Consider the following 27,552-nt stretch of genomic DNA (forward strand, 5'->3'; position numbering starts at 1 on the left):
GAGATGGATTCAAGTTGGAGGGGGGGGGGGGGGGGGGGGACCGCACACCGGTTTTTTTTAATTATTTATTTCACTGCACAGAATGCCGTGCAGCGCCGCGACGGAGATCGGGGAACAGTGAGTACGAGAGAGGAGGGGAAAATGACGGACCGACAGAGAATAGAGACTGAGAGGGAGAGACCGACTGACAGAATAGTGATTGACAGACATTGTGAGACATCACTCGTTTCCAGTGTTTTAGGAAACACGCGAGAAATGTATTTAGAAAATCGGATGTCACTAGGATGGTGCGAGTGCCGTCCCGTGACATCCGATTATTTACACGCTCACATAGACTTGCATTGGAGAGACTCGCAGTAGAAACTCGCAAAAAAGAAGCATGCTGCGATTTTCTCGGTCCGATTTGGACTGAGAAGAAAAAAAATAAAATAAAAATTCGCTAATGCACATGTGTCCGATTCCACTGCGAGTTTCTCGCATTGCTCTACTGCGAGAAACTCGCAAGTGAGAAGCAGACCTAAGGAGATCCTGAAAGCCTGCTTGACGAAAACATGATATGTTGGTGGGTCTTGAGGACTGGAGTTGAGAAACACTGCTTTAGGCCTCCGACACTCACGTGCCGCTGGTCCGTGTGCCTTTTTTTTTTTTTTTTTTTTTTACACGGACCGGAGACACGTGCACACGGGGACCTAGGTAATCCCTATGGTTAGGAGACACGCAAGCATTTTGGAACGGAATGTGTGTCCGTTCCGTACTTACGTGTCTTAGTGTGTTAAAACCGCTGACATGTCAGTGTTGCTCCGGCAGCACGGTGTCACACGGCCCGCACCACACGGATGTAGTGTGGATGCGGGTCGTGTGACACGCGTCGGAGAAAACGGCCGGCAGCAGCGGGGAGACGGCAGGGCTGGAGCTGAAGATCAGCACCACGGACAGCAGGAAGGACCATGTGAGTATGCAAATTACCGGTTCTCCGTGTGTTATCGCAGATAGCACACGGAGAACACACGTGGCCCGCACGTACCAGAGACACATACTTGCCTACACGCAACACGCAGGGTAAATACGTGTCTCGCGGTACGTGTGTGATTTTCACGTGAGTGTGTCGGAGGCCTTAGACATTTCATGTATGGAGTTAGATTAAAATAGCTTTTCTGTTGGGGTATTGGGTTTGTGAACTCCAAACTACATTGATAAGAGTGTTGCCCTCTAGTCACCATCATATGGAAAAACTAAATAAGAGGCACAAAAAGTACTCAATCCGGGTGGGGAGAGACCACACCGGTCTAAGTTTTTGGGGGTTTTTTTGCCCACTCATTCACAATATCCCTTGTGCTAAAATACCCCTTTACAGTATGCTCACACACATCCCTGTGACACTGATATTTATCATATTCCATCTTACAGGGAAACAGTCATTTCACCTGCAAACCTGTATGACCATTAGGATTTGCTACAATATCTTCAGGTGAAACAGCAGTTTCCATATAAGATGATGACACTCCCATTAAAATTCCTATGAGCTAAACCTGTGTGAATGTATATGTAAGGCAGGTATCACACTTGCGAGAGTCTCGCATGGCATCACCCAGTATGGTCTCTTGCTCTCCGGACAGGAGCGGGTCAGCTGCATGTATTTCTATGCAGCTGGATGCTCCTGTCCAGAGAGCATTAGGTCGTGCCGGGTGATGAGAGACTCATGCAAGTCTGTTGCAAGTGTGACTCTTGCCTAATAGGGACTTCTAGCTCTCAACCCCCAGTATGAGCCGGCAAGTGAGAGGAGAGGACCAGAGCAGGTATGGAAACTGGACAAGTCAGTGATTTGCAACTATGCAGAACACTGACTATATCTATATTCATAGAGGCTTAGTCCATAAACATTTATATGGGAGGGGACCAGTAAACAAAGTGTTTGCTCCGATGGCTGCTACACCATACACAAGAGCTAGTACGTCATGTAGGAGCATGGCCAGACTCCTGTCTGGGATAAATAAAACACACAATATATTTTCTTATGACAATCTAAAATACATGTCCATGCTTAAAATTACTGAAGTTCAAAATATACTTTTGGACAAACATTGGAAAACATAACTCATATGTCTACCACTTCTATTACATCCCGTCAAGCGGCCAGGTTGGTAGACCAGTGTGTGGGGGAGGGGGGGGGGGGGTCCACCAGTCACAGCAGTGTGCTGCAATATATCACAAAGCCACCTCCTCAGCAGGCCCATAAATTTGGGGTCAAGGGCTAGATGTCCATAGCATGTCAGGAATGTTACGGTTCCTCCACCTGTCATGAATGTCCGCACTTACATTTCTTAAATTACTGGAAGAACCGAGGGTCAGTTGAAAACAAGTTTAGCACCTACCATTAGGATGAACACGAGCCATTTTTGCAAATTCTTTATCAATTTCTAGAAATGCTTTGATCAACACTTTCTCCATATCCTTCTCCTGTGCAAGGATATCCCTGTGGACATAGAATGTTACAATATTAATATAGAATTTGTCAAAGGGTAATGAATAATCCCAAGAAGTGACAACTTACGTGATATATTGCGCCATATATTGGTTACAGAAGTCCGCCGCTCCAGCCCCTCCATGCCCGTCATAGACCGCAAAATACAAGACCTCATCATTTATTTGGGAAAAGGTGAAGCGGTCTTCATTTTCTTTCCTCTTCCCTATCTGAGAGGAGCCGCCCACCTTAGACATATTGATTTGAGGTATAATTTTGCCATACTTAATACTAGTTGGCAGCTGGATAGGCTCATCAATTCGATTGTCCCATATACCAAAAGAGTCCCAGGTGGCAGGTCTCCCGCTTCCGTCAGGGTCAAACCGCGATGAAAACGACCTGCGCTTGATGGTGGAGAACTGGCAGGCTGAAGCTACACGACTGTTATCTTGCAGCACACGCGACGTCAGCAGCGCTCCTCTTCTCACCCGAGGCCCTCCATGTCTTACAAATGTAACCAAGATGGCTGTTGACATTCCTTAACTACAATGGACGTGAGATGGAATATAAACTTCTGGTCTCCAATAGCTTGAAATGGATAAACTGTGGAGTTTAAACAAAAAAAACATGAAACATTTCCCATTGCATATATGGGACCAATGTATTAAACACTGTATAAAGACAGGGACTAGTCACATCAGTCCTAGAGTCTAACCACATAACCAGTTAGATCATATCAAGACGTAGCGGGCAAACATTGAGGAGGCGCTCATGTCTCACCCAATTAAAACATGTGCACTGAGAACAGTTAGGCCATAGTCACACTTGCGAGTGCCTCGCACAAGTCTCACATTGCATCACCCGTCATGGCTGCACAGTCTCCGGACAGGGGCGTCCCAGCTGCATAGAGATACATGCAGCCGACCCGCTCCTGGCAGGAGGGAGAGTCCGTGTCAGGTGATGCAATGTGAGACTCGCATGAGTTACACGTGTGATTCCGGCCTAAGGAAAGAATAGCCTGTCAATTATTTCATGTATATGGCCAGCTTAAGAACCTAGGGACAGAGTGTCCACTGATTGGACGCAGGGATCACATGACAATAACTATTCCCAGGAGAGCCAGTGCCGACACCAGAGGAGGGTATGGATGTTATTTTTACTGGGGGTGGGGACTGTCTGTTCTAGTGAAAAAGGGTGACCACACAGCGCCACAATAAATCATGCCTTCAGTAACGCTTGTGGTGGGTATTGCAGCATTGTCCTGCTTACTGGAACAATAATACTGCAATACCATGCACACCTGCTTCCAGAATGCTAATGTGCTGTATGGAGGTGGAGACAGTGATCCCCTCCAACAGCTGACTGATGGCAGTGCAGCAAGACCCCCAGATAGATTGTATATTGACAGCCTGCCCTAAAAATAGGACATCACTTGTGGGAAAACAAGTGAATAATCAGAGCCAGTATGGCACATATATAAATCCTATCCGCAAGAGGCAACTGACAACACGAGCAGCGTCTCGCACACCTCACTGATGTCTGCTCGTGGAATGTCCCCTCGTCACATGCAAGAAGCCTGCACCAGCACTGGTTAAATATGTATATTTATGTATATTTAGCCTTTCATGCCCTCATCCATAAGTGTCAGTGTTGTACAAAACAACCAATCACAGGCCAGTTTGTTTTCCGGCAGCAGCACAGGGCTGTGATCTGATTGGTTACCATGTGAGACTATAACTATATTGTATAATGATGCAATACAGGAGGGCTCCCCCATACTGGCCAGAAGGGCACAGCACCTCCATGGACATCATACAGGAGGGCTCCCCCATACTGGCCAGAAGGGCACAGCACCTCCATGGACATCATACAGGAGGGCTCCCCCATACTGGCCAGAAGGGCACAGCACCTCCATGGACATCATACAGGAGGGCTCCCCCATACTGGCCAGAAGGGCACAGCACCTCCATGGACATCATACAGGAGGGCTCCCCCATACTGGCCAGAAGGGCACAGCACCTCCATGGACATCATACAGGAGGGCTCCCCCATACTGGCCAGAAGGGCACAGCACCTCCATGGACATCATACAGGAGGGCTCCCCCATACTGGCCAGAAGGGCACAGCACCTCCATGGACATCATACAGGAGGGCTCCCCCATACTGGCCAGAAGGGCACAGCACCTCCATGGACATCATACAGGAGGGCTCCCCCATACTGGCCAGAAGGGCACAGCACCTCCATGGACATCATACAGGAGGGCTCCCCCATACTGGCCAGAAGGGCACAGCACCTCCATGGACATCATACAGGAGGGCTCCCCCATACTGGCCAGAAGGGCACAGCACCTCCATGGACATCATACAGGAGGGCTCCCCCATACTGGCCAGAAGGGCACAGCACCTCCATGGACATCATACAGGAGGGCTCCCCCATACTGGCCAGAAGGGCACAGCACCTCCATGGACATCATACAGGAGGGCTCCCCCATACTGGCCAGAAGGGCACAGCACCTCCATGGACATCATACAGGAGGGCTCCCCCATACTGGCCAGAAGGGCACAGCACCTCCATGGACATCATACAGGAGGGCTCCCCCATACTGGCCAGAAGGGCACAGCACCTCCATGGACATCATACAGGAGGGCTCCCCCATACTGGCCAGAAGGGCACAGCACCTCCATGGACATCATACAGGAGGGCTCCCCCATACTGGCCAGAAGGGCACAGCACCTCCATGGACATCATACAGGAGGGCTCCCCCATACTGGCCAGAAGGGCACAGCACCTCCATGGACATCATACAGGAGGGCTCCCCCATACTGGCCAGAAGGGCACAGCACCTCCATGGACATCATACAGGAGGGCTCCCCCATACTGGCCAGAAGGGCACAGCACCTCCATGGACATCATACAGGAGGGCTCCCCCATACTGGCCAGAAGGGCACAGCACCTCCATGGACATCATACAGGAGGGCTCCCCCATACTGGCCAGAAGGGCACAGCACCTCCATGGACATCATACAGGAGGGCTCCCCCATACTGGCCAGAAGGGCACAGCACCTCCATGGACATCATACAGGAGGGCTCCCCCATACTGGCCAGAAGGGCACAGCACCTCCATGGACATCATACAGGAGGGCTCCCCCATACTGGCCAGAAGGGCACAGCACCTCCATGGACATCATACAGGAGGGCTCCCCCATACTGGCCAGAAGGGCACAGCACCTCCATGGACATCATACAGGAGGGCTCCCCCATACTGGCCAGAAGGGCACAGCACCTCCATGGACATCATACAGGAGGGCTCCCCCATACTGGCCAGAAGGGCACAGCACCTCCATGGACATCATACAGGAGGGCTCCCCCATACTGGCCAGAAGGGCACAGCACCTCCATGGACATCATACAGGAGGGCTCCCCCATACTGGCCAGAAGGGCACAGCACCTCCATGGACATCATACAGGAGGGCTCCCCCATACTGGCCAGAAGGGCACAGCACCTCCATGGACATCATACAGGAGGGCTCCCCCATACTGGCCAGAAGGGCACAGCACCTCCATGGACATCATACAGGAGGGCTCCCCCATACTGGCCAGAAGGGCACAGCACCTCCATGGACATCATACAGGAGGGCTCCCCCATACTGGCCAGAAGGGCACAGCACCTCCATGGACATCATACAGGAGGGCTCCCCCATACTGGCCAGAAGGGCACAGCACCTCCATGGACATCATACAGGAGGGCTCCCCCATACTGGCCAGAAGGGCACAGCACCTCCATGGACATCATACAGGAGGGCTCCCCCATACTGGCCAGAAGGGCACAGCACCTCCATGGACATCATACAGGAGGGCTCCCCCATACTGGCCAGAAGGGCACAGCACCTCCATGGACATCATACAGGAGGGCTCCCCCATACTGGCCAGAAGGGCACAGCACCTCCATGGACATCATACAGGAGGGCTCCCCCATACTGGCCAGAAGGGCACAGCACCTCCATGGACATCATACAGGAGGGCTCCCCCATACTGGCCAGAAGGGCACAGCACCTCCATGGACATCATACAGGAGGGCTCCCCCATACTGGCCAGAAGGGCACAGCACCTCCATGGACATCATACAGGAGGGCTCCCCCATACTGGCCAGAAGGGCACAGCACCTCCATGGACATCATACAGGAGGGCTCCCCCATACTGGCCAGAAGGGCACAGCACCTCCATGGACATCATACAGGAGGGCTCCCCCATACTGGCCAGAAGGGCACAGCACCTCCATGGACATCATACAGGAGGGCTCCCCCATACTGGCCAGAAGGGCACAGCACCTCCATGGACATCATACAGGAGGGCTCCCCCATACTGGCCAGAAGGGCACAGCACCTCCATGGACATCATACAGGAGGGCTCCCCCATACTGGCCAGAAGGGCACAGCACCTCCATGGACATCATACAGGAGGGCTCCCCCATACTGGCCAGAAGGGCACAGCACCTCCATGGACATCATACAGGAGGGCTCCCCCATACTGGCCAGAAGGGCACAGCACCTCCATGGACATCATACAGGAGGGCTCCCCCATACTGGCCAGAAGGGCACAGCACCTCCATGGACATCATACAGGAGGGCTCCCCCATACTGGCCAGAAGGGCACAGCACCTCCATGGACATCATACAGGAGGGCTCCCCCATACTGGCCAGAAGGGCACAGCACCTCCATGGACATCATACAGGAGGGCTCCCCCATACTGGCCAGAAGGGCACAGCACCTCCATGGACATCATACAGGAGGGCTCCCCCATACTGGCCAGAAGGGCACAGCACCTCCATGGACATCATACAGGAGGGCTCCCCCATACTGGCCAGAAGGGCACAGCACCTCCATGGACATCATACAGGAGGGCTCCCCCATACTGGCCAGAAGGGCACAGCACCTCCATGGACATCATACAGGAGGGCTCCCCCATACTGGCCAGAAGGGCACAGCACCTCCATGGACATCATACAGGAGGGCTCCCCCATACTGGCCAGAAGGGCACAGCACCTCCATGGACATCATACAGGAGGGCTCCCCCATACTGGCCAGAAGGGCACAGCACCTCCATGGACATCATACAGGAGGGCTCCCCCATACTGGCCAGAAGGGCACAGCACCTCCATGGACATCATACAGGAGGGCTCCCCCATACTGGCCAGAAGGGCACAGCACCTCCATGGACATCATACAGGAGGGCTCCCCCATACTGGCCAGAAGGGCACAGCACCTCCATGGACATCATACAGGAGGGCTCCCCCATACTGGCCAGAAGGGCACAGCACCTCCATGGACATCATACAGGAGGGCTCCCCCATACTGGCCAGAAGGGCACAGCACCTCCATGGACATCATACAGGAGGGCTCCCCCATACTGGCCAGAAGGGCACAGCACCTCCATGGACATCATACAGGAGGGCTCCCCCATACTGGCCAGAAGGGCACAGCACCTCCATGGACATCATACAGGAGGGCTCCCCCATACTGGCCAGAAGGGCACAGCACCTCCATGGACATCATACAGGAGGGCTCCCCCATACTGGCCAGAAGGGCACAGCACCTCCATGGACATCATACAGGAGGGCTCCCCCATACTGGCCAGAAGGGCACAGCACCTCCATGGACATCATACAGGAGGGCTCCCCCATACTGGCCAGAAGGGCACAGCACCTCCATGGACATCATACAGGAGGGCTCCCCCATACTGGCCAGAAGGGCACAGCACCTCCATGGACATCATATAGGAGGGCTCCCCCATACTGGCCAGAAGGGCACAGCACCTCCATGGACATCATATAGGAGGGCTCCCCCATACTGGCCAGAAGGGCACAGCACCTCCATGGACATCATATAGGAGGGCTCCCCCATACTGGCCAGAAGGGCACAGCACCTCCATGGACATCATATAGGAGGGCTCCCCCATACTGGCCAGAAGGGCACAGCACCTCCATGGACATCATATAGGAGGGCTCCCCCATACTGGCCAGAAGGGCACAGCACCTCCATGGACATCATATAGGAGGGCTCCCCCATACTGGCCAGAAGGGCACAGCACCTCCATGGACATCATATAGGAGGGCTCCCCCATACTGGCCAGAAGGGCACAGCACCTCCATGGACATCATATAGGAGGGCTCCCCCATACTGGCCAGAAGGGCACAGCACCTCCATGGACATCATATAGGAGGGCTCCCCCATACTGGCCAGAAGGGCACAGCACCTCCATGGACATCATATAGGAGGGCTCCCCCATACTGGCCAGAAGGGCACAGCACCTCCATGGACATCATATAGGAGGGCTCCCCCATACTGGCCAGAAGGGCACAGCACCTCCATGGACATCATATAGGAGGGCTCCCCCATACTGGCCAGAAGGGCACAGCACCTCCATGGACATCATATAGGAGGGCTCCCCCATACTGGCCAGAAGGGCACAGCACCTCCATGGACATCATATAGGAGGGCTCCCCCATACTGGCCAGAAGGGCACAGCACCTCCATGGACATCATATAGGAGGGCTCCCCCATACTGGCCAGAAGGGCACAGCACCTCCATGGACATCATATAGGAGGGCTCCCCCATACTGGCCAGAAGGGCACAGCACCTCCATGGACATCATATAGGAGGGCTCCCCCATACTGGCCAGAAGGGCACAGCACCTCCATGGACATCATATAGGAGGGCTCCCCCATACTGGCCAGAAGGGCACAGCACCTCCATGGACATCATATAGGAGGGCTCCCCCATACTGGCCAGAAGGGCACAGCACCTCCATGGACATCATATAGGAGGGCTCCCCCATACTGGCCAGAAGGGCACAGCACCTCCATGGACATCATATAGGAGGGCTCCCCCATACTGGCCAGAAGGGCACAGCACCTCCATGGACATCATATAGGAGGGCTCCCCCATACTGGCCAGAAGGGCACAGCACCTCCATGGACATCATATAGGAGGGCTCCCCCATACTGGCCAGAAGGGCACAGCACCTCCATGGACATCATATAGGAGGGCTCCCCCATACTGGCCAGAAGGGCACAGCACCTCCATGGACATCATATAGGAGGGCTCCCCCATACTGGCCAGAAGGGCACAGCACCTCCATGGACATCATATAGGAGGGCTCCCCCATACTGGCCAGAAGGGCACAGCACCTCCATGGACATCATATAGGAGGGCTCCCCCATACTGGCCAGAAGGGCACAGCACCTCCATGGACATCATATAGGAGGGCTCCCCCATACTGGCCAGAAGGGCACAGCACCTCCATGGACATCATATAGGAGGGCTCCCCCATACTGGCCAGAAGGGCACAGCACCTCCATGGACATCATATAGGAGGGCTCCCCCATACTGGCCAGAAGGGCACAGCACCTCCATGGACATCATATAGGAGGGCTCCCCCATACTGGCCAGAAGGGCACAGCACCTCCATGGACATCATATAGGAGGGCTCCCCCATACTGGCCAGAAGGGCACAGCACCTCCATGGACATCATATAGGAGGGCTCCCCCATACTGGCCAGAAGGGCACAGCACCTCCATGGACATCATATAGGAGGGCTCCCCCATACTGGCCAGAAGGGCACAGCACCTCCATGGACATCATATAGGAGGGCTCCCCCATACTGGCCAGAAGGGCACAGCACCTCCATGGACATCATATAGGAGGGCTCCCCCATACTGGCCAGAAGGGCACAGCACCTCCATGGACATCATATAGGAGGGCTCCCCCATACTGGCCAGAAGGGCACAGCACCTCCATGGACATCATATAGGAGGGCTCCCCCATACTGGCCAGAAGGGCACAGCACCTCCATGGACATCATATAGGAGGGCTCCCCCATACTGGCCAGAAGGGCACAGCACCTCCATGGACATCATATAGGAGGGCTCCCCCATACTGGCCAGAAGGGCACAGCACCTCCATGGACATCATATAGGAGGGCTCCCCCATACTGGCCAGAAGGGCACAGCACCTCCATGGACATCATATAGGAGGGCTCCCCCATACTGGCCAGAAGGGCACAGCACCTCCATGGACATCATATAGGAGGGCTCCCCCATACTGGCCAGAAGGGCACAGCACCTCCATGGACATCATATAGGAGGGCTCCCCCATACTGGCCAGAAGGGCACAGCACCTCCATGGACATCATATAGGAGGGCTCCCCCATACTGGCCAGAAGGGCACAGCACCTCCATGGACATCATATAGGAGGGCTCCCCCATACTGGCCAGAAGGGCACAGCACCTCCATGGACATCATATAGGAGGGCTCCCCCATACTGGCCAGAAGGGCACAGCACCTCCATGGACATCATATAGGAGGGCTCCCCCATACTGGCCAGAAGGGCACAGCACCTCCATGGACATCATATAGGAGGGCTCCCCCATACTGGCCAGAAGGGCACAGCACCTCCATGGACATCATATAGGAGGGCTCCCCCATACTGGCCAGAAGGGCACAGCACCTCCATGGACATCATATAGGAGGGCTCCCCCATACTGGCCAGAAGGGCACAGCACCTCCATGGACATCATATAGGAGGGCTCCCCCATACTGGCCAGAAGGGCACAGCACCTCCATGGACATCATATAGGAGGGCTCCCCCATACTGGCCAGAAGGGCACAGCACCTCCATGGACATCATATAGGAGGGCTCCCCCATACTGGCCAGAAGGGCACAGCACCTCCATGGACATCATATAGGAGGGCTCCCCCATACTGGCCAGAAGGGCACAGCACCTCCATGGACATCATATAGGAGGGCTCCCCCATACTGGCCAGAAGGGCACAGCACCTCCATGGACATCATATAGGAGGGCTCCCCCATACTGGCCAGAAGGGCACAGCACCTCCATGGACATCATATAGGAGGGCTCCCCCATACTGGCCAGAAGGGCACAGCACCTCCATGGACATCATATAGGAGGGCTCCCCCATACTGGCCAGAAGGGCACAGCACCTCCATGGACATCATATAGGAGGGCTCCCCCATACTGGCCAGAAGGGCACAGCACCTCCATGGACATCATATAGGAGGGCTCCCCCATACTGGCCAGAAGGGCACAGCACCTCCATGGACATCATATAGGAGGGCTCCCCCATACTGGCCAGAAGGGCACAGCACCTCCATGGACATCATATAGGAGGGCTCCCCCATACTGGCCAGAAGGGCACAGCACCTCCATGGACATCATATAGGAGGGCTCCCCCATACTGGCCAGAAGGGCACAGCACCTCCATGGACATCATATAGGAGGGCTCCCCCATACTGGCCAGAAGGGCACAGCACCTCCATGGACATCATATAGGAGGGCTCCCCCATACTGGCCAGAAGGGCACAGCACCTCCATGGACATCATATAGGAGGGCTCCCCCATACTGGCCAGAAGGGCACAGCACCTCCATGGACATCATATAGGAGGGCTCCCCCATACTGGCCAGAAGGGCACAGCACCTCCATGGACATCATATAGGAGGGCTCCCCCATACTGGCCAGAAGGGCACAGCACCTCCATGGACATCATATAGGAGGGCTCCCCCATACTGGCCAGAAGGGCACAGCACCTCCATGGACATCATATAGGAGGGCTCCCCCATACTGGCCAGAAGGGCACAGCACCTCCATGGACATCATATAGGAGGGCTCCCCCATACTGGCCAGAAGGGCACAGCACCTCCATGGACATCATATAGGAGGGCTCCCCCATACTGGCCAGAAGGGCACAGCACCTCCATGGACATCATATAGGAGGGCTCCCCCATACTGGCCAGAAGGGCCACAGCACCTCCATGGACATCATATAGGAGGGCTCCCCCATACTGGCCAGAAGGGCACAGCACCTCCATGGACATCATATAGGAGGGCTCCCCCATACTGGCCAGAAGGGCACAGCACCTCCATGGACATCATATAGGAGGGCTCCCCCATACTGGCCAGAAGGGCACAGCACCTCCATGGACATCATATAGGAGGGCTCCCCCATACTGGCCAGAAGGGCCACAGCACCTCCATGGACATCATATAGGAGGGCTCCCCCATACTGGCCAGAAGGCCACAGCACCTCCATGGACATCATATAGGAGGGCTCCCCCATACTGGCCAGAAGGCCACAGCACCTCCATGGACATCATATAGGAGGGCTCCCCCATACTGGCCAGAAGGCCACAGCACCTCCATGGACATCATATAGGAGGGCTCCCCCATACTGGCCAGAAGGCCACAGCACCTCCATGGACATCATATAGGAGGGCTCCCCCATACTGGCCAGAAGGCCACAGCACCTCCATGGACATCATATAGGAGGGCTCCCCCATACTGGCCAGAAGGCCACAGCACCTCCATGGACATCATATAGGAGGGCTCCCCCATACTGGCCAGAAGGCCACAGCACCTCCATGGACATCATATAGGAGGGCTCCCCCATACTGGCCAGAAGGCCACAGCACCTCCATGGACATCATATAGGAGGGCTCCCCCATACTGGCCAGAAGGCCACAGCACCTCCATGGACATCATATAGGAGGGCTCCCCCATACTGGCCAGAAGGCCACAGCACCTCCATGGACATCATATAGGAGGGCTCCCCCATACTGGCCAGAAGGCCACAGCACCTCCATGGACATCATATAGGAGGGCTCCCCCATACTGGCCAGAAGGGCCACAGCACCTCCATGGACATCATATAGGAGGGCTCCCCCATACTGGCCAGAAGGGCACAGCACCTCCATGGACATCATATAGGAGGGCTCCCCCATACTGGCCAGAAGGGCACAGCACCTCCATGGACATCATATAGGAGGGCTCCCCCATACTGGCCAGAAGGGCACAGCACCTCCATGGACATCATATAGGAGGGCTCCCCCATACTGGCCAGAAGGGCACAGCACCTCCATGGACATCATATAGGAGGGCTCCCCCATACTGGCCAGAAGGGCACAGCACCTCCATGGACATCATATAGGAGGGCTCCCCCATACTGGCCAGAAGGGCACAGCACCTCCATGGACATCATATAGGAGGGCTCCCCCATACTGGCCAGAAGGGCACAGCACCTCCATGGACATCATATAGGAGGGCTCCCCCATACTGGCCAGAAGGGCACAGCACCTCCATGGACATCATATAGGAGGGCTCCCCCATACTGGCCAGAAGGGCACAGCACCTCCATGGACATCATATAGGAGGGCTCCCCCATACTGGCCAGAAGGGCACAGCACCTCCATGGACATCATATAGGAGGGCTCCCCCATACTGGCCAGAAGGGCACAGCACCTCCATGGACATCATATAGGAGGGCTCCCCCATACTGGCCAGAAGGGCACAGCACCTCCATGGACATCATATAGGAGGGCTCCCCCATACTGGCCAGAAGGGCACAGCACCTCCATGGACATCATATAGGAGGGCTCCCCCATACTGGCCAGAAGGGCACAGCACCTCCATGGACATCATATAGGAGGGCTCCCCCATACTGGCCAGAAGGGCACAGCACCTCCATGGACATCATATAGGAGGGCTCCCCCATACTGGCCAGAAGGGCACAGCACCTCCATGGACATCATATAGGAGGGCTCCCCCATACTGGCCAGAAGGGCACAGCACCTCCATGGACATCATATAGGAGGGCTCCCCCATACTGGCCAGAAGGGCACAGCACCTCCATGGACATCATATAGGAGGGCTCCCCCATACTGGCCAGAAGGGCACAGCACCTCCATGGACATCATATAGGAGGGCTCCCCCATACTGGCCAGAAGGGCACAGCACCTCCATGGACATCATATAGGAGGGCTCCCCCATACTGGCCAGAAGGGCACAGCACCTCCATGGACATCATATAGGAGGGCTCCCCCATACTGGCCAGAAGGGCACAGCACCTCCATGGACATCATATAGGAGGGCTCCCCCATACTGGTCAGAAGGGCACAGCACCTCCATGGACATCATATAGGAGGGCTCCCCCATACTGGCCAGAAGGGCACAGCACCTCCATGGACATCATATAGGAGGGCTCCCCCATACTGGCCAGAAGGGCACAGCACCTCCATGGACATCATATAGGAGGGCTCCCCCATACTGGTCAGAAGGGCACAGCACCTGCATGGACATCATATAGGAGGGCTCCCCCATACTGGCCAGAAGGGCACAGCACCTCCATGGACATCATATAGGAGGGCTCCCCCATACTGGCCAGAAGGGCACAGCACCTCCATGGACATCATATAGGAGGGCTCCCCCATACTGGCCAGAAGGGCACAGCACCTCCATGGACATCATATAGGAGGGCTCCCCCATACTGGCCAGAAGGGCACAGCACCTCCATGGACATCATATAGGAGGGCTCCCCCATACTGGCCAGAAGGGCACAGCACCTCCATGGACATCATATAGGAGGGCTCCCCCATACTGGCCAGAAGGGCACAGCACCTCCATGGACATCATATAGGAGGGCTCCCCCATACTGGCCAGAAGGGCACAGCACCTCCATGGACATCATATAGGAGGGCTCCCCCATACTGGTCAGAAGGGCACAGCACCTCCATGGACATCATATAGGAGGGCTCCCCCATACTGGCCAGAAGGGCACAGCACCTCCATGGACATCATATAGGAGGGCTCCCCCATACTGGTCAGAAGGGCACAGCACCTGCATGGACATCATATAGGAGGGCTCCCCCATACTGGCCAGAAGGGCACAGCACCTCCATGGACATCATATAGGAGGGCTCCCCCATACTGGTCAGAAGGGCACAGCACCTCCATGGACATCATATAGGAGGGCTCCCCCATACTGGTCAGAAGGGCACAGCACCTGCATGGACATCATATAGGAGGGCTCCCCCATACTGGCCAGAAGGGCACAGCACCTCCATGGACATCATATAGGAGGGCTCCCCCATACTGGCCAGAAGGGCACAGCACCTCCATGGACATCATATAGGAGGGCTCCCCCATACTGGCCAGAAGGGCACAGCACCTCCATGGACATCATATAGGAGGGCTCCCCCATACTGGCCAGAAGGGCACAGCACCTCCATGGACATCATATAGGAGGGCTCCCCCATACTGGCCAGAAGGGCACAGCACCTCCATGGACATCATATAGGAGGGCTCCCCCATACTGGCCAGAAGGGCACAGCACCTCCATGGACATCATATAGGAGGGCTCCCCCATACTGGCCAGAAGGGCACAGCACCTCCATGGACATCATATAGGAGGGCTCCCCCATACTGGTCAGAAGGGCACAGCACCTCCATGGACATCAAATAGGAGGGCTCCCCCATACTGGCCAGAAGGGCACAGCACCTCCATGGACATCATATAGGAGGGCTCCCCCATACTGGTCAGAAGGGCACAGCACCTGCATGGACATCATATAGGAGGGCTCCCCCATACTGGCCAGAAGGGCACAGCACCTCCATGGACATCATATAGGAGGGCTCCCCCATACTGGTCAGAAGGGCACAGCACCTCCATGGACATCATATAGGAGGGCTCCCCCATACTGGCCAGAAGGGCACAGCACCTCCATGGACATCATATAGGAGGGCTCCCCCATACTGGTCAGAAGGGCACAGCACCTGCATGGACCATCACTAGCAAGTCTGTAAGCCACCCATACACTTTCCCTGGTGAGCAGCGGCTTGCTGGGCATTCTATACCAGGCCATCACTGTGCACATGACCCCCATACTCAGACATCAGTGGTGGTAAGGTCAGTTACATGGGACTGCACCGGGGGTCCCAGCAGTCAGGCCCACACAGCACAGACCAGGCTGCCGTATCGGAAATCGCCGTCACCAGTGGAATATAAACACCCCGGAGATAAACCCACCCCAACTCCTGGCATCACCCGCATAGGGCGGCCGCTGACACACCCACAGCCCTGTCTGTATATGGAGGATGCAGGGAGCAATGTATAGCGCCCCCTTCCGCCCGCCAAGCACATTCCATAGCACCCCAATAACGCCAGTGGGACTCCCTCTGTCAGCCATGATCATATCGCCGCGCCTTACACTGTGATCCGGTGCGCACTCTCTGCCGGCACACAACAGGTTACGCGCTCGCCTCCTGATCGCTGCAAGCAACTGAAGCAGCAACAAAGCGGTTTCGGCCCAAGTAGTGCGGCTGTCCCCGCCCATCAACATTCAGCAGCCAATAGTAAGGCGCCCCGGCAGCCACCGCCTCCACGCCCTGGCTGACTACCAGCTGTACGGGAGGAGAGAGGGCGGGAAGGACGGAAAGCGCCTCCCTCAGAGGTCACCGCGCATTCCACAGCCTGGGCTGCCTGCTCTAACGTAACCCGTGTAGGCCGCCTAATGTTATGTAATCAGACTGCCGCTCTGAGGTAATCGGTGCAACTCTCTAACGTACTTGTGTACCAACATCTCGTTATTTCCAATATGACTGGAAGCCCAGTGCACACGGTGAGTATGTGTAAGGCCAGAGTCACACTTGCGAGTGCCTCGCGTGAGCCATTGAATCACCCGGCACGGACTCACACTCTCCTGACAGGAGCGGGTCGGTTGCATGTATGTCTATGCAGCTGAGATGCTCCTGTCCGGAGAGTGTGAGTCCGTGCCGGGTGATTCAATGAGAGACTCGCGCGAGGCACTAGCAAGTGTGACTCTGGCCTAAGCCAAACCAGGAGTGGGGAAGGAATGCAATGCAGGAGTGTTGCCCGTGTTTCCATTACTTTTCCTCTGCTTTTGGCTTACAAATACTGAGGTAAACAAGTCACCAAATACTCACTGTCAATGAATGAAAGTCCTTTTGCTTATGCTGGTGTAGTGCCCCTGAACCCATCAGGAGCTACAAGGAACTGCATCATGTCAAAGATGCAGGGCCTAACCTCCAGGAACCTGGAAGACCAGTGCCGGTAACAGCAAAACATTATAATCCCTGTTTTTCCCCATCCTCAAGGACTGGAGACGGGCTAGAGTTGGACCCAATGGATAGCCACCCAGGGGTGGAGCCGATCCAGTCCACTAGATGACAACCAGGTGGGAGGGGTCAGACAGTCAGTAAGTAGTGATGGGCAGTCCAGCTCTTTTTGGTGATCCGGTTCCCATGGCTCCGCTCACCAAAAAGAGCCGGCTCATTCGGATCGTTCTCGGCTCCTTATTAAATATGTGTTCATCCCAGGTGAACACATATTTAAGATTATAGTGACGCCCCTGAAACCACGCCTGCCCGCGGCTAAACCACGCCCACGTACAAGGGACCAATTAGATTGTGGAGAGGGCGGGGTTTAGACGCAGGTGGGTGGGGTTTCAGCGGCGAAAAGAGAAGTTTAGCGATTTTAGTGCCTCACTTTGGTGATCCGGCTCCTGTCAGTCACAGCAGGGAGCCGGATCTTTGTGTCGGATCATTTGTGACCGACACATCACTATCACTAAGTGGAAGTGAGAGGAGATGGAGGTAACCGACTGACAGGAGAGTGTGACGGTGACCTGAGGGCCCAGGCGTGTGGCTGCCGGTGGAGTACTCTCAGAACCATAGCACCAACGGGGTACAGAGCCCTAGGTCAGGCAAACGCTCTAGGCAGACCTGATAAAATCTGCACAGTAAGAGGACCATCCAGGACCTCACTGACCGTAAAATCCAGGGGCATCAGCAGTGACGGGAGAAAACGGGAGCAGAACACCGACCCTACAGGGTTCAAACTGACCGCCGTACGGACTAAAGACTGAGAGACTACAAAGAGGGGACCCCAGGAGGCTCCAAGCCACGGGGACCCACCAACCAGAGACAGGTGCAGGGGAAAGAAGCCAGGTTACCACTCCGGCACTGGGACTAAGGGAACCAGTGGTGAGGACCAGCCTTCGTCCTGGTACCAGCCATCAAACCGCTGTGAGTAAAGAACACAGTTACACTAAAATCCCTTAAGTGGCCTACCTTCTTTCCGCGCCTAACTCCATCACCTACCCCCTGGGGCCCCGGCTCTACTTGCGGAGGGCCCAACATCCAGGCTGCCACTAACATCAGCCCCAGCGGTGAGAGATTGTGCAGCGGCGGTTCTATCACCATAACCGCAACCCGCAAGTGGCTTCATGATACAAACTTTATAAATATTCCCCTGTACATAACCCCCTTCAAGCGACCCCCAGGGTCACGGAAACAAGGCAACGGCCACCTAGTGAACTGTCCCTTTAAATATACGGCCCGGGACCGGGTACCCCATAGCCCTGGGCGAGTTACTGGAACCTATACATAAGTATGTATGAGGGCAGCACCACACTTCCATCCCAGGAACTTAGTCTGCAGATTATGCTTCACCCATTAAGTGGGGCACACCCTATATGGTAACCCTACTGTGGGGATTTATAGATAAAGGGGCCCTATAGACAATAGGTAGCTGTCTGCCGGTACACAATAACAGCAGTCATCCAGTACGCAATAGCTGTCCACCGGTACACAATAGATAGCTGGACACCGGTACACAATAGATAGAGCTGTCCACCAATGCACAATAGCAGCAGTCATCCGGTATGCAATAGCTGTCCGCCAGTACACAGTAGATAGCTGTCCGCCAGTACACAGTAGATAGTGGTCTGTCAGTACCCATATCAACAGTTTCATTCATGTGTATGAAGATATCGATTTTGGGTCAGGGACTGCTCTGGACTTCAAGGACCATTAATTACACACTAATAGTTGTGGGTCCCACAACTATGACCTTACCTTATGGCTCATTCATATGTTTAGTTATTAATTCGTCAGTGATTTTGGTCAGAGTTTGGTCCGAATTTCATCGGACAATAAAACACACGCACATCGCACAATAAAAGTTTCCTCACCTTTTCCTATCTAACATTCCTTTAAAAGCAGATGGTGCCTGAGTGTTGAAAAATGCAGCTAACTCACCACCAGGTGCAGGGATCACACGGTCTGTGTGTAATGAGAGGAAAATGAAGAAATATCCAGGTACGACGATCCAAATAAAGTAATGGATGGTTTTATTGAATGCTCTATTAAAAATATGAACAAAACTCAGAGTGTAGATATGCTATGCTTTTCAGATCAACTATGATCCCTCTTTATCACATCTTCCACATGGTAGATGTGTCCCCTACATGGCATGTGGAAGAAGGTGCTCTGATCCGTAGAGAACAAAGTAGAACTTTTTATGCTAAATGTGTTGGAAAACTAACAAAGCACATCACCCTAAAAACACCATCCCTACCATCAAACATGGTAGAGGCAGCAGCATGGTGTGAAGATGCTTTTCTTCAGCAGGGACAGAGACGCTGGTCAGAGTTGATGGAAAGATGGAATACAGGGCAATCATGGAGGAAAACCTTTTAGAGGCTGCAAAAGACTTTAGACTGGGAATAGGTTCATCTTTCAGCAAGACAGCGGCTCTAAACATACTGTCAGAGCTTAGATCAAAGTGTATTCATGTGTGTGAATAGTCTAGTCAAAGTCAAGACCTTAATCCCATTGAGAATCTGTGGCAAGACTTGAAAATTGCTGGTCACAGATGCCTCCATCCAATCTCATTGAGATAGAGCGATTTGCAAAGAAGAATGGGCAAACAGTTTAGCCTCTAGATATGCAAAGCTGGTAGAGATATACCCCAAAAGAATTGCAAACAGTAATTGCAGCAAAAGGTTGTCCTACAAAATAATTGACTCAGGGGGGCTGAATACATATGCATATCACAATTTTCAGATTTATTTTTTTAAGATGTTTAGAAAACCATGTATAATTTCCTTTACACTTCACAAATACTTGGTACTTACTGTTGTATATCACATAGAATCCCAATAAAATACATTTACTTTATGGGGTATGAATACTATTTTGAGGCATTGTAAATAGCAAGCAGCTAATGCTGATATCTTTTTCCGGATCTTTATTCCATAACCAAGGTTAAAAGGTGCAAATAGAATAGCGGGTGAAGGAAACCTGGATGCGGCCCCTCACTATGGACGACGGCCGTTTCGCCTGTAATTAGGCTTCCACGGGTCCACCGGTTCGTGGACCCGTGGAAGCCTAATTACAGGCGAAACGGCCGTCGTCCATAGTGAGGGGCCGCATCCAGGTTTCCTTCACCCGCTATTCTATTTGCACCTTTTAACCTTGGTTATGGAATAAAGATCCGGAAAAAGATATCAGCATTGGTGCGGTCTATTTCTTCTTCTATATGGATTAATGGAATTGACTCTCGCTGTTTGGACCAGCACGCTGATCCGGTTTCCAATAAGGACGCCTAGTGCTATATTCCTCATCCTCCAGTGATCCCAGGTGTGGCAGGCTTTTACGGGTGGTGCAGGACTGCGCTCTTTTGGATCCAAATAGCAAGCAGCTCCTGCACTCATCAGATATGCGAACAACCAGACGGAGCCAGTCACGTCGACGTTGTGGACGTACCTGGCCACAGTTTTTGTACGGCCGTCTGATCACGACTTTACAGATATTAAATATTGTTATATCTAATAGGCACTTAATATATATTTGGTCTACAAAGAGTTAATACACACAGCTTTACCTTACTCCTCAGGACACAAAACAGCTATTAATGTGACAGAGGGCTCATGTTGCTCACAAGTGCGGCAGCAGCAGATCCGTATGACACATGAAAGCGAGCACATGACAAGAATACACCCACTTCTGTACACAGACAGATGCAAGTACATAGGCGTTGTATTCACATGCCTGTGCCACTAACCAGCTCTCTTCCAATAAAAGCAAGCCTATTACTAATTTCTACATGTTGTATTTATATAGACAACTACCTTCATATATGTTCTAGAAGGGCTGCTTAGAAATTACATATCTAAAAAAAAGCAAAGCAAATCTCCACCCTTATAGTACATATGACTATACATTTCCAATAAGAGTAATCATACCCATATGTCCTCCCTTTTGCTGTTCTTTAGTCTCCAAGATGTCCTGTCTTTATCTCTAAAATGGAGGTATAGGGAGCACGGTCTAAAGTTTGAACCATGAATTTACTGTCTCTCCTTTCTTTCAGTGTTGTGTCTATCCCACAATGGAAGAAATTATTCCCCAAAAATGACAAAAGTATTCTAGGAGTGATACCTTTATGTGTCTATCCCACGAAAGAGAAAAGGCAATGGAGGCATATTTCAGACTTTACCCAGCACTTTGGTAGACTTCAACTCTAAAGGGGGCTTTACACGCTACGATATCGTTAATGTTTTATCGTCGGGGTCACGTCGTTAGTGACACACATCCGGCATCATTAACGGTATCGCAGCATGTAACACTTACCAGCGACCTTAAACGTCCTCCAAAGTGGTGAAAATCGTTCACCATGGAGAGGTCGTCCTAAAACCAAAAATTGTTAATGGTTGTTTATAGATGTTGTTCCTCGTTCCTGCAGCAGCACACATCGCAGTGTGTGACACCGCAGGAGCGAGGAACCTCACCTTACCTGTGGCCGCCCGCAATGAGGAAGGAAGGAGGTGGGTGGGATGTTCGTCCCGCTCATCTCCGCCCCTCCGCTTTGATTGACTGGCCGCTTAGTGACGTCGCGGTGACGTCACCGTGACGCCGAACGCACCTGACCCTTGAGGGAGGGATTGTTCAGCAGTCACAGCGACGCCGACGACCAGGTAAGTGCGTGTGACGCTGCCGTAGCGATAATGTTCACTGCGGCAGCGATCACACGATATCGCCTGCACGACGGGGGCGAGTGCTTTTGCGTACGATATCGCTAGTAATTGCTAGAAATATCGTAATGTGTAAAGCCCGCTTAATGGGTACTTTGCACACTGCGACATCGCTAGCCGATTGTAGCAATGCCGAGCACGATAGTACCCGCCCCCGTCGCAGATGCGATCTCTTGTGATAACTGCCGTAGCGAACATTATTGCTACGGCAGCTTCACACGCACTTACCTGCCCTGCGACGTCGCTCTGGCCGGCGACCCGCCTCCTTCCTAAGGGGGCGGGTCGTGCGGCGTCACAGCGACGTCACACGGCAGGCTGCCAATAGAAGCGGAGGGGCGGACATGAGCGGGACATAAACATCCCGCCCACCTCCTTCCTCCTCATTGCAGGCGGGACGCAGATAAGGAGAAGTTCATCGCTCCTGCGGCTTCACACACAGCGATGTGTGCTGCCACAGGAACGAGGAACAACCTCGTACCTGTCGCTGCAGCGAAATTATGAAAATGACCGACACTACACAGATCACCGATTTACGACGCTTTTGCGATCATTTATCGGTGCATCTAGGCTTTACACGTTGCAACGTCGTTAGTAGCGCCGGATGTGCGTCACTTTCGATTTGACCCCGACGACATCGCAGTAGCGATGTCGCAATGTGCAAAGTACCCCTAAAGGCTATGTGCGCACTTTCCGTTTTCACCTGCGTTTCAGGTGCGTTTAGGGTCCGTTTTGAATTGCAGTGTTTTTGTGCCCAAATGCATGCGTTTTGGTTTTCCATAAAGACAATGAGAATTCATAATTTCCTGTCCGCACTTTGCATTTCAAAACGCATCTCAAAATTTGCATAAGTTTGGTCAAAAACCATGCGTTCAGAAAAGGATCCTGTAAATTGTTTTTGCCATTTGTGGTGCGTTTTGTTAACATTGAAGTCAATGAGAAGTAGCAAAAAGCAAGAAATATCAAAATTCCTGCGTTTTACCTGCTTTTTCATTGCAGAAAACATGCGTTTTGGACATCAAAATAATGATTTGATATGTCCCTTTACACACACACATAATCCGACAATTAAATTTAAGAATAATATGCATTTACTGCTATTTTACCGATAAAATGTATATTAACGCTATAATTTTATTAAATATATCTTTTTCCATTATTTTTCCCATTAATATAGATTTGTCCCTTTTTTTTCTACATTTTCATTCCGTTTGAATGTTTAAACTTTATTTAGTAGTGTCTTGATGTTCAAAACGCATCTGTCAAAACGCAGGTGAAAAAGCATGCAAAAAGCGCTGAAAACGCATCTAAAACGTGGTAAATACGCATGCGTTTTCAGCGCTAAATTTCTGAAAAAGGCAACTTTGGCTAAATCAATTAAGGCTAAAACGTGCGTTTACAACTGCATGTAGGACGACAGAAAGTGCGCACATAGCCTAAGGCTACATGCGCACGCTGCATCTTTTTGTGTTCACAAACTGCAGCCAAAACTGCACCTTGTCAGAGAGAGCCTGGAAATGTCACAAAAAACGCATGTAATTTTAGGTGCGTTTTTGGTGCGTTTTTCACACCCTGCGTTTTTGCTGCGTTTTTGTGACAAATGTTGACAAAAACGCAGGAAGAATGAACATGCTGCATTTTATTTGTCACAAACCTTTGACAAATAAAACGCTGACAAATAAACTGCAACGTGCGCATGACACATCTGACTTCTCATAGACTTTGCTGGGAAGTCAAATGTCAGAAAGTTCTGACAACAAAACTGCAGCCAAAAAAGCAGGAAAAAAAAGCAGCATGCGCATGTAGCCTTTGGCTGGGCACACACGGCGAGTAAACCTGAGTGAGTGGAATGCGATAAAAAATATCGCATTCCACCCGGATCAATGTTACTCTATGGGAACAGCTCCCATGAGCGATTTTTTTTTATCAGCCCTAATATGACCAAGAAAACAGTCGCAGCATTCTGCGGGTGGAATCCAATTCAGTTTCACTCGCACCCATACAAGTTTATGGATGCGAGAGAAACATCGCATTCCACTCTCATTACACTGGTGTAATGCGAGTGCAGTGCAAGAATCGCATCAGCTAACAATGGAAGAGATGGGGAGATTACTTCCTCCCCTCTGCAGCGCCCTCCCCCCTCCTCCGAGGCTGTGCTAGGATCGCAGCACAGTGGCATGACACTCGCATAACACTCGGCCTACAGTCCACCAGAGCAGGAGCCGACGAGTGTTATGCGATTGTGTCGCAATAAAACCCGTGTGTCCCCAGCCTAATATGAAGGCTGCTGATTGGCTGTAGTGTTCATGTGACATAATGTCACTTGATCCCTGGGGAACGCAGCTCTGCCATTAAAGGAATCACACCGGTCAAGGAGAGGAATATGTAGTTTTTTTTATTTTATTATGGACAGTGGAGCTGCCAGGTAGGGATGTCTAGGAGTGGGCAACCCTTTCATTGTATGTAACCTCACTGTTCACTCTTAATAATTCTGCGAGTTGTCCTAAGAGCATTCATACTTAAAGATACGTTCTTAAGAATGCTCGTTTCACGATAACCTTTTGGTGTAAACAGGCAGCCATTTACCTGATGAATGAACAAAATGCATGTAAACAGGACTCAGTCTTCCGAGACCTATGGCAGCCTTCGTGTAGGGAATGATCTATTACAGATCGCTCAGTGCGCATCGTTTAAAGCGGTCTGCCTGTGCAAACAGGCTATTAAACAACCTTCAGTCATTAATAATGATTACCTAACAGTAGTCTCTTAGTGTTGCCGGTCGGTCTCTGTAAAGGAGAAATCTGAGCCAAGTGTCCACAGTCCAGGGGGATAGTGAGATGTAAAAAATGTTTTCTTCTAGCTATGCCACGATTCTGATTTTATTTAGGTTACTTATGACTGTATATTTGGTCTTTTAATCTATGACTATTCTGTTTGTGAACACTGAACCACACGCATAATCATTTTTCATGCACTAATCTTCATCGCCATGGTTCATTTTATATCTTCCAAATATTCCAAAGACATACAGATAGGGACTCTAGATTGTGAGCCCCAATGGGGACAGTGTTGCCAATGTATGTAAAGTGCTATGGAATTAATAGCGCTATATAAATGAATAAAATTATTATTATTATTATTATTATTATCTTACCATTACCTTGGACTATGGTCACCTTGGTTCAGGTTTTTTCACTCTTATCATCATTTATGATACAGTCTACAGCAGAGGTGTGGAACCTTTTTACTGCCGGGGGCCATTTGGAATTTTCTACCAACCTTCGGGTGCCGCACAAAATTATCAACTTGAAAAGGACCAGGCTATATTTGGTCAACCAATTAATTAACTCACCCCTAAGTGGTGGCCGAAGCGGCTGTGATGTTTGGTGATATTGATCATTTTGTTTCTCACAGCTGCTTTTCCAGGTTTGTCTTGGTCTGGAGAGGCTGGGGGCATATACATTACAGGAGACACTGAGGCATATATATCACAGGAGACACTGAGGCATATACATCACAGGAGACACTGAGGCATATACATCACAGAAGACACTGAGGCATATACATCACAGGAGACACTGAGGCATATACATCACAGGAGACACTGAGGCATATACATCACAGGAGACACTGAGGCATATACATCACAGGAGACACTGAGGCATATACATCACAGGAGACACTGAGGCATATACATCACAGGAGACACTGAGGCATATACATCACAGGACACACTGAGGCATATACATCACAGGACACACTGAGGCATATACATCACAGGCGTGGCTGCGTCATATACATCCCAGAAAAGGCTGCGGCATATACATCACAGGAGAGGTTGGGGCGCATACATCACAGGAGGAGCGTATAGATCACAGGAGGGGTGTATACATCACAGGAGAGATGCTGAGCATGAACAGCACTAGTGGCGGGCACAGACAGCACTAGGCGGCAGCACAAACAGCACTAAGCGGCACAACGGACAGCACGAGGCTGCACAATGGACAGCACTAGGCAGAAGCACAGAGAGCACTAGCTTGCAGCACAGAGAGCACTAGCTGGCAGCACAGAGATCACCAGTTGGCAGCACAGAGGGCGCTAGTTGTCAGCACAGAGCGCTAGTTTGCAGCACAGACAGCGCCCTGACATGCCAGCGGCCAAGCGCTCAGCTGAGCGCCCTGACATGCCGGCGGCCGAGCACCCAGTTCTTCTTTACAGTACCGGCCGAGCGCCCAGCTGAGCGCCCTGACACGCCGGCGGCCGAGCTCTCAGCTGAGTGCCCTGACATGCCGGCGGCCGAGCGCCCTGACATGCCGGCAGCCGAGCGATCAGCTGAGAGCTGTCACATGCCGGCGGTCGGGCGCTCAGCTGAACGCTCGGCCACCGAGAAATGTTGCAGTAATGTTGTCCGTGGTCCATCAGGACCACGGACAACATACAAAAACACGCAGCCTCAGTGCCCTCATGTGCAGCAATCACGGCAAGTCCCCATACGGTACATTGCATGGAGACTTGCTGCGATTGCTGTGGGATTTTTTTCCAATACTTTTCCAAGACATACCCCGAAAGTAAGACATAGTGGGAGTTTTGGGGGTAAAAAGAATGTAAGACACTGTCTTACTTTCGGGGAAACACGGTAGTATGCTGTCCAGAGTCCAGATGTGCATTGCAGCTGACGGTGGCTACTTTGAGCATCAAAGTTAAATGAGCGCCATATGCGTGACCAGCATTCAATGTTTTGGGGGGGTCATGGGTTTCATATCATAACATTTCTGTATGCAAGGTGTCGATTTGTATTGAATTGATGATGCCCTACAATTTTTTAATTCACTTTTTTTCTCTATCTCATTCCGTTTTCAAGATAAAAATGCTAACTCTGTTGTTTTCCACCAGATGGCGCTATAGGTGGTTTCAGTGCGTAGCACATGGCTACTTTACTATACCTAGACACCACTTCTATGCCTATAGCTGCCGCCAGTTCTCCAGTTAATGGCGGTGGACAGGATATGGGTGGTATGAGATGCCGAGGGGAGAAGTACTAGAGAACAGTTATGTTTCCCCTCGGTTCATTTCATATGCCTCCATGTATTGATTGTGGAGCGGTCGGCCCATGCAAATGGGCTGGGAAAAGCTGGGAAAGTTATATCTGGCTCAGGAATAAGTTAGTCACTGAAGCCCATTTATTTCAGTGTAATTTTGGGCTCGTTTTTTTCTGGAGCAATCAGTAAGAATGGCAGTGGGACTGGTTGCTCCCTTCTCCACATTCAATCCAGGTTTTGATTCCTCACTGGATCAGCTGAAATACAATCAGGAGGCATTCAGTACAAGGAGACTGCTGAGGAGAGCAGGAGAGGCTCATGGCTGCTGGTGCTGAGACTCCATACCTCCACTTGCTGTGCTGAGGAACC

The 27,552-nt window shown here is 52.2% G+C and overlaps 1 protein-coding gene across 1 annotated transcript in view; it reads right to left on the reverse strand.

Moving 5' to 3' along the window:
• The window catches only part of PPM1K (protein phosphatase, Mg2+/Mn2+ dependent 1K), a 28,614-nt gene extending 11,967 nt beyond the window's left edge, over positions 1-16,647 (reverse strand). The window contains exons 1-3 of the mRNA XM_075351528.1: positions 16,523-16,647; positions 2,552-3,064; positions 2,373-2,473 (exon numbers count right to left, since the gene is read on the reverse strand). Of these exons, the coding sequence (XP_075207643.1) occupies positions 2,373-2,473; positions 2,552-2,997 (547 nt within the window). The 5' untranslated portion in view covers positions 2,998-3,064; positions 16,523-16,647. The remainder of the gene's footprint in view (positions 1-2,372; positions 2,474-2,551; positions 3,065-16,522) is intronic.
• Positions 16,648-27,552: the final 10,905 nt, after the last annotated feature.

Source organism: Anomaloglossus baeobatrachus, chromosome 1, assembly GCF_048569485.1.
Source record: "Anomaloglossus baeobatrachus isolate aAnoBae1 chromosome 1, aAnoBae1.hap1, whole genome shotgun sequence".
Classification (NCBI taxonomy): domain Eukaryota; kingdom Metazoa; phylum Chordata; class Amphibia; order Anura; family Aromobatidae; genus Anomaloglossus; species Anomaloglossus baeobatrachus.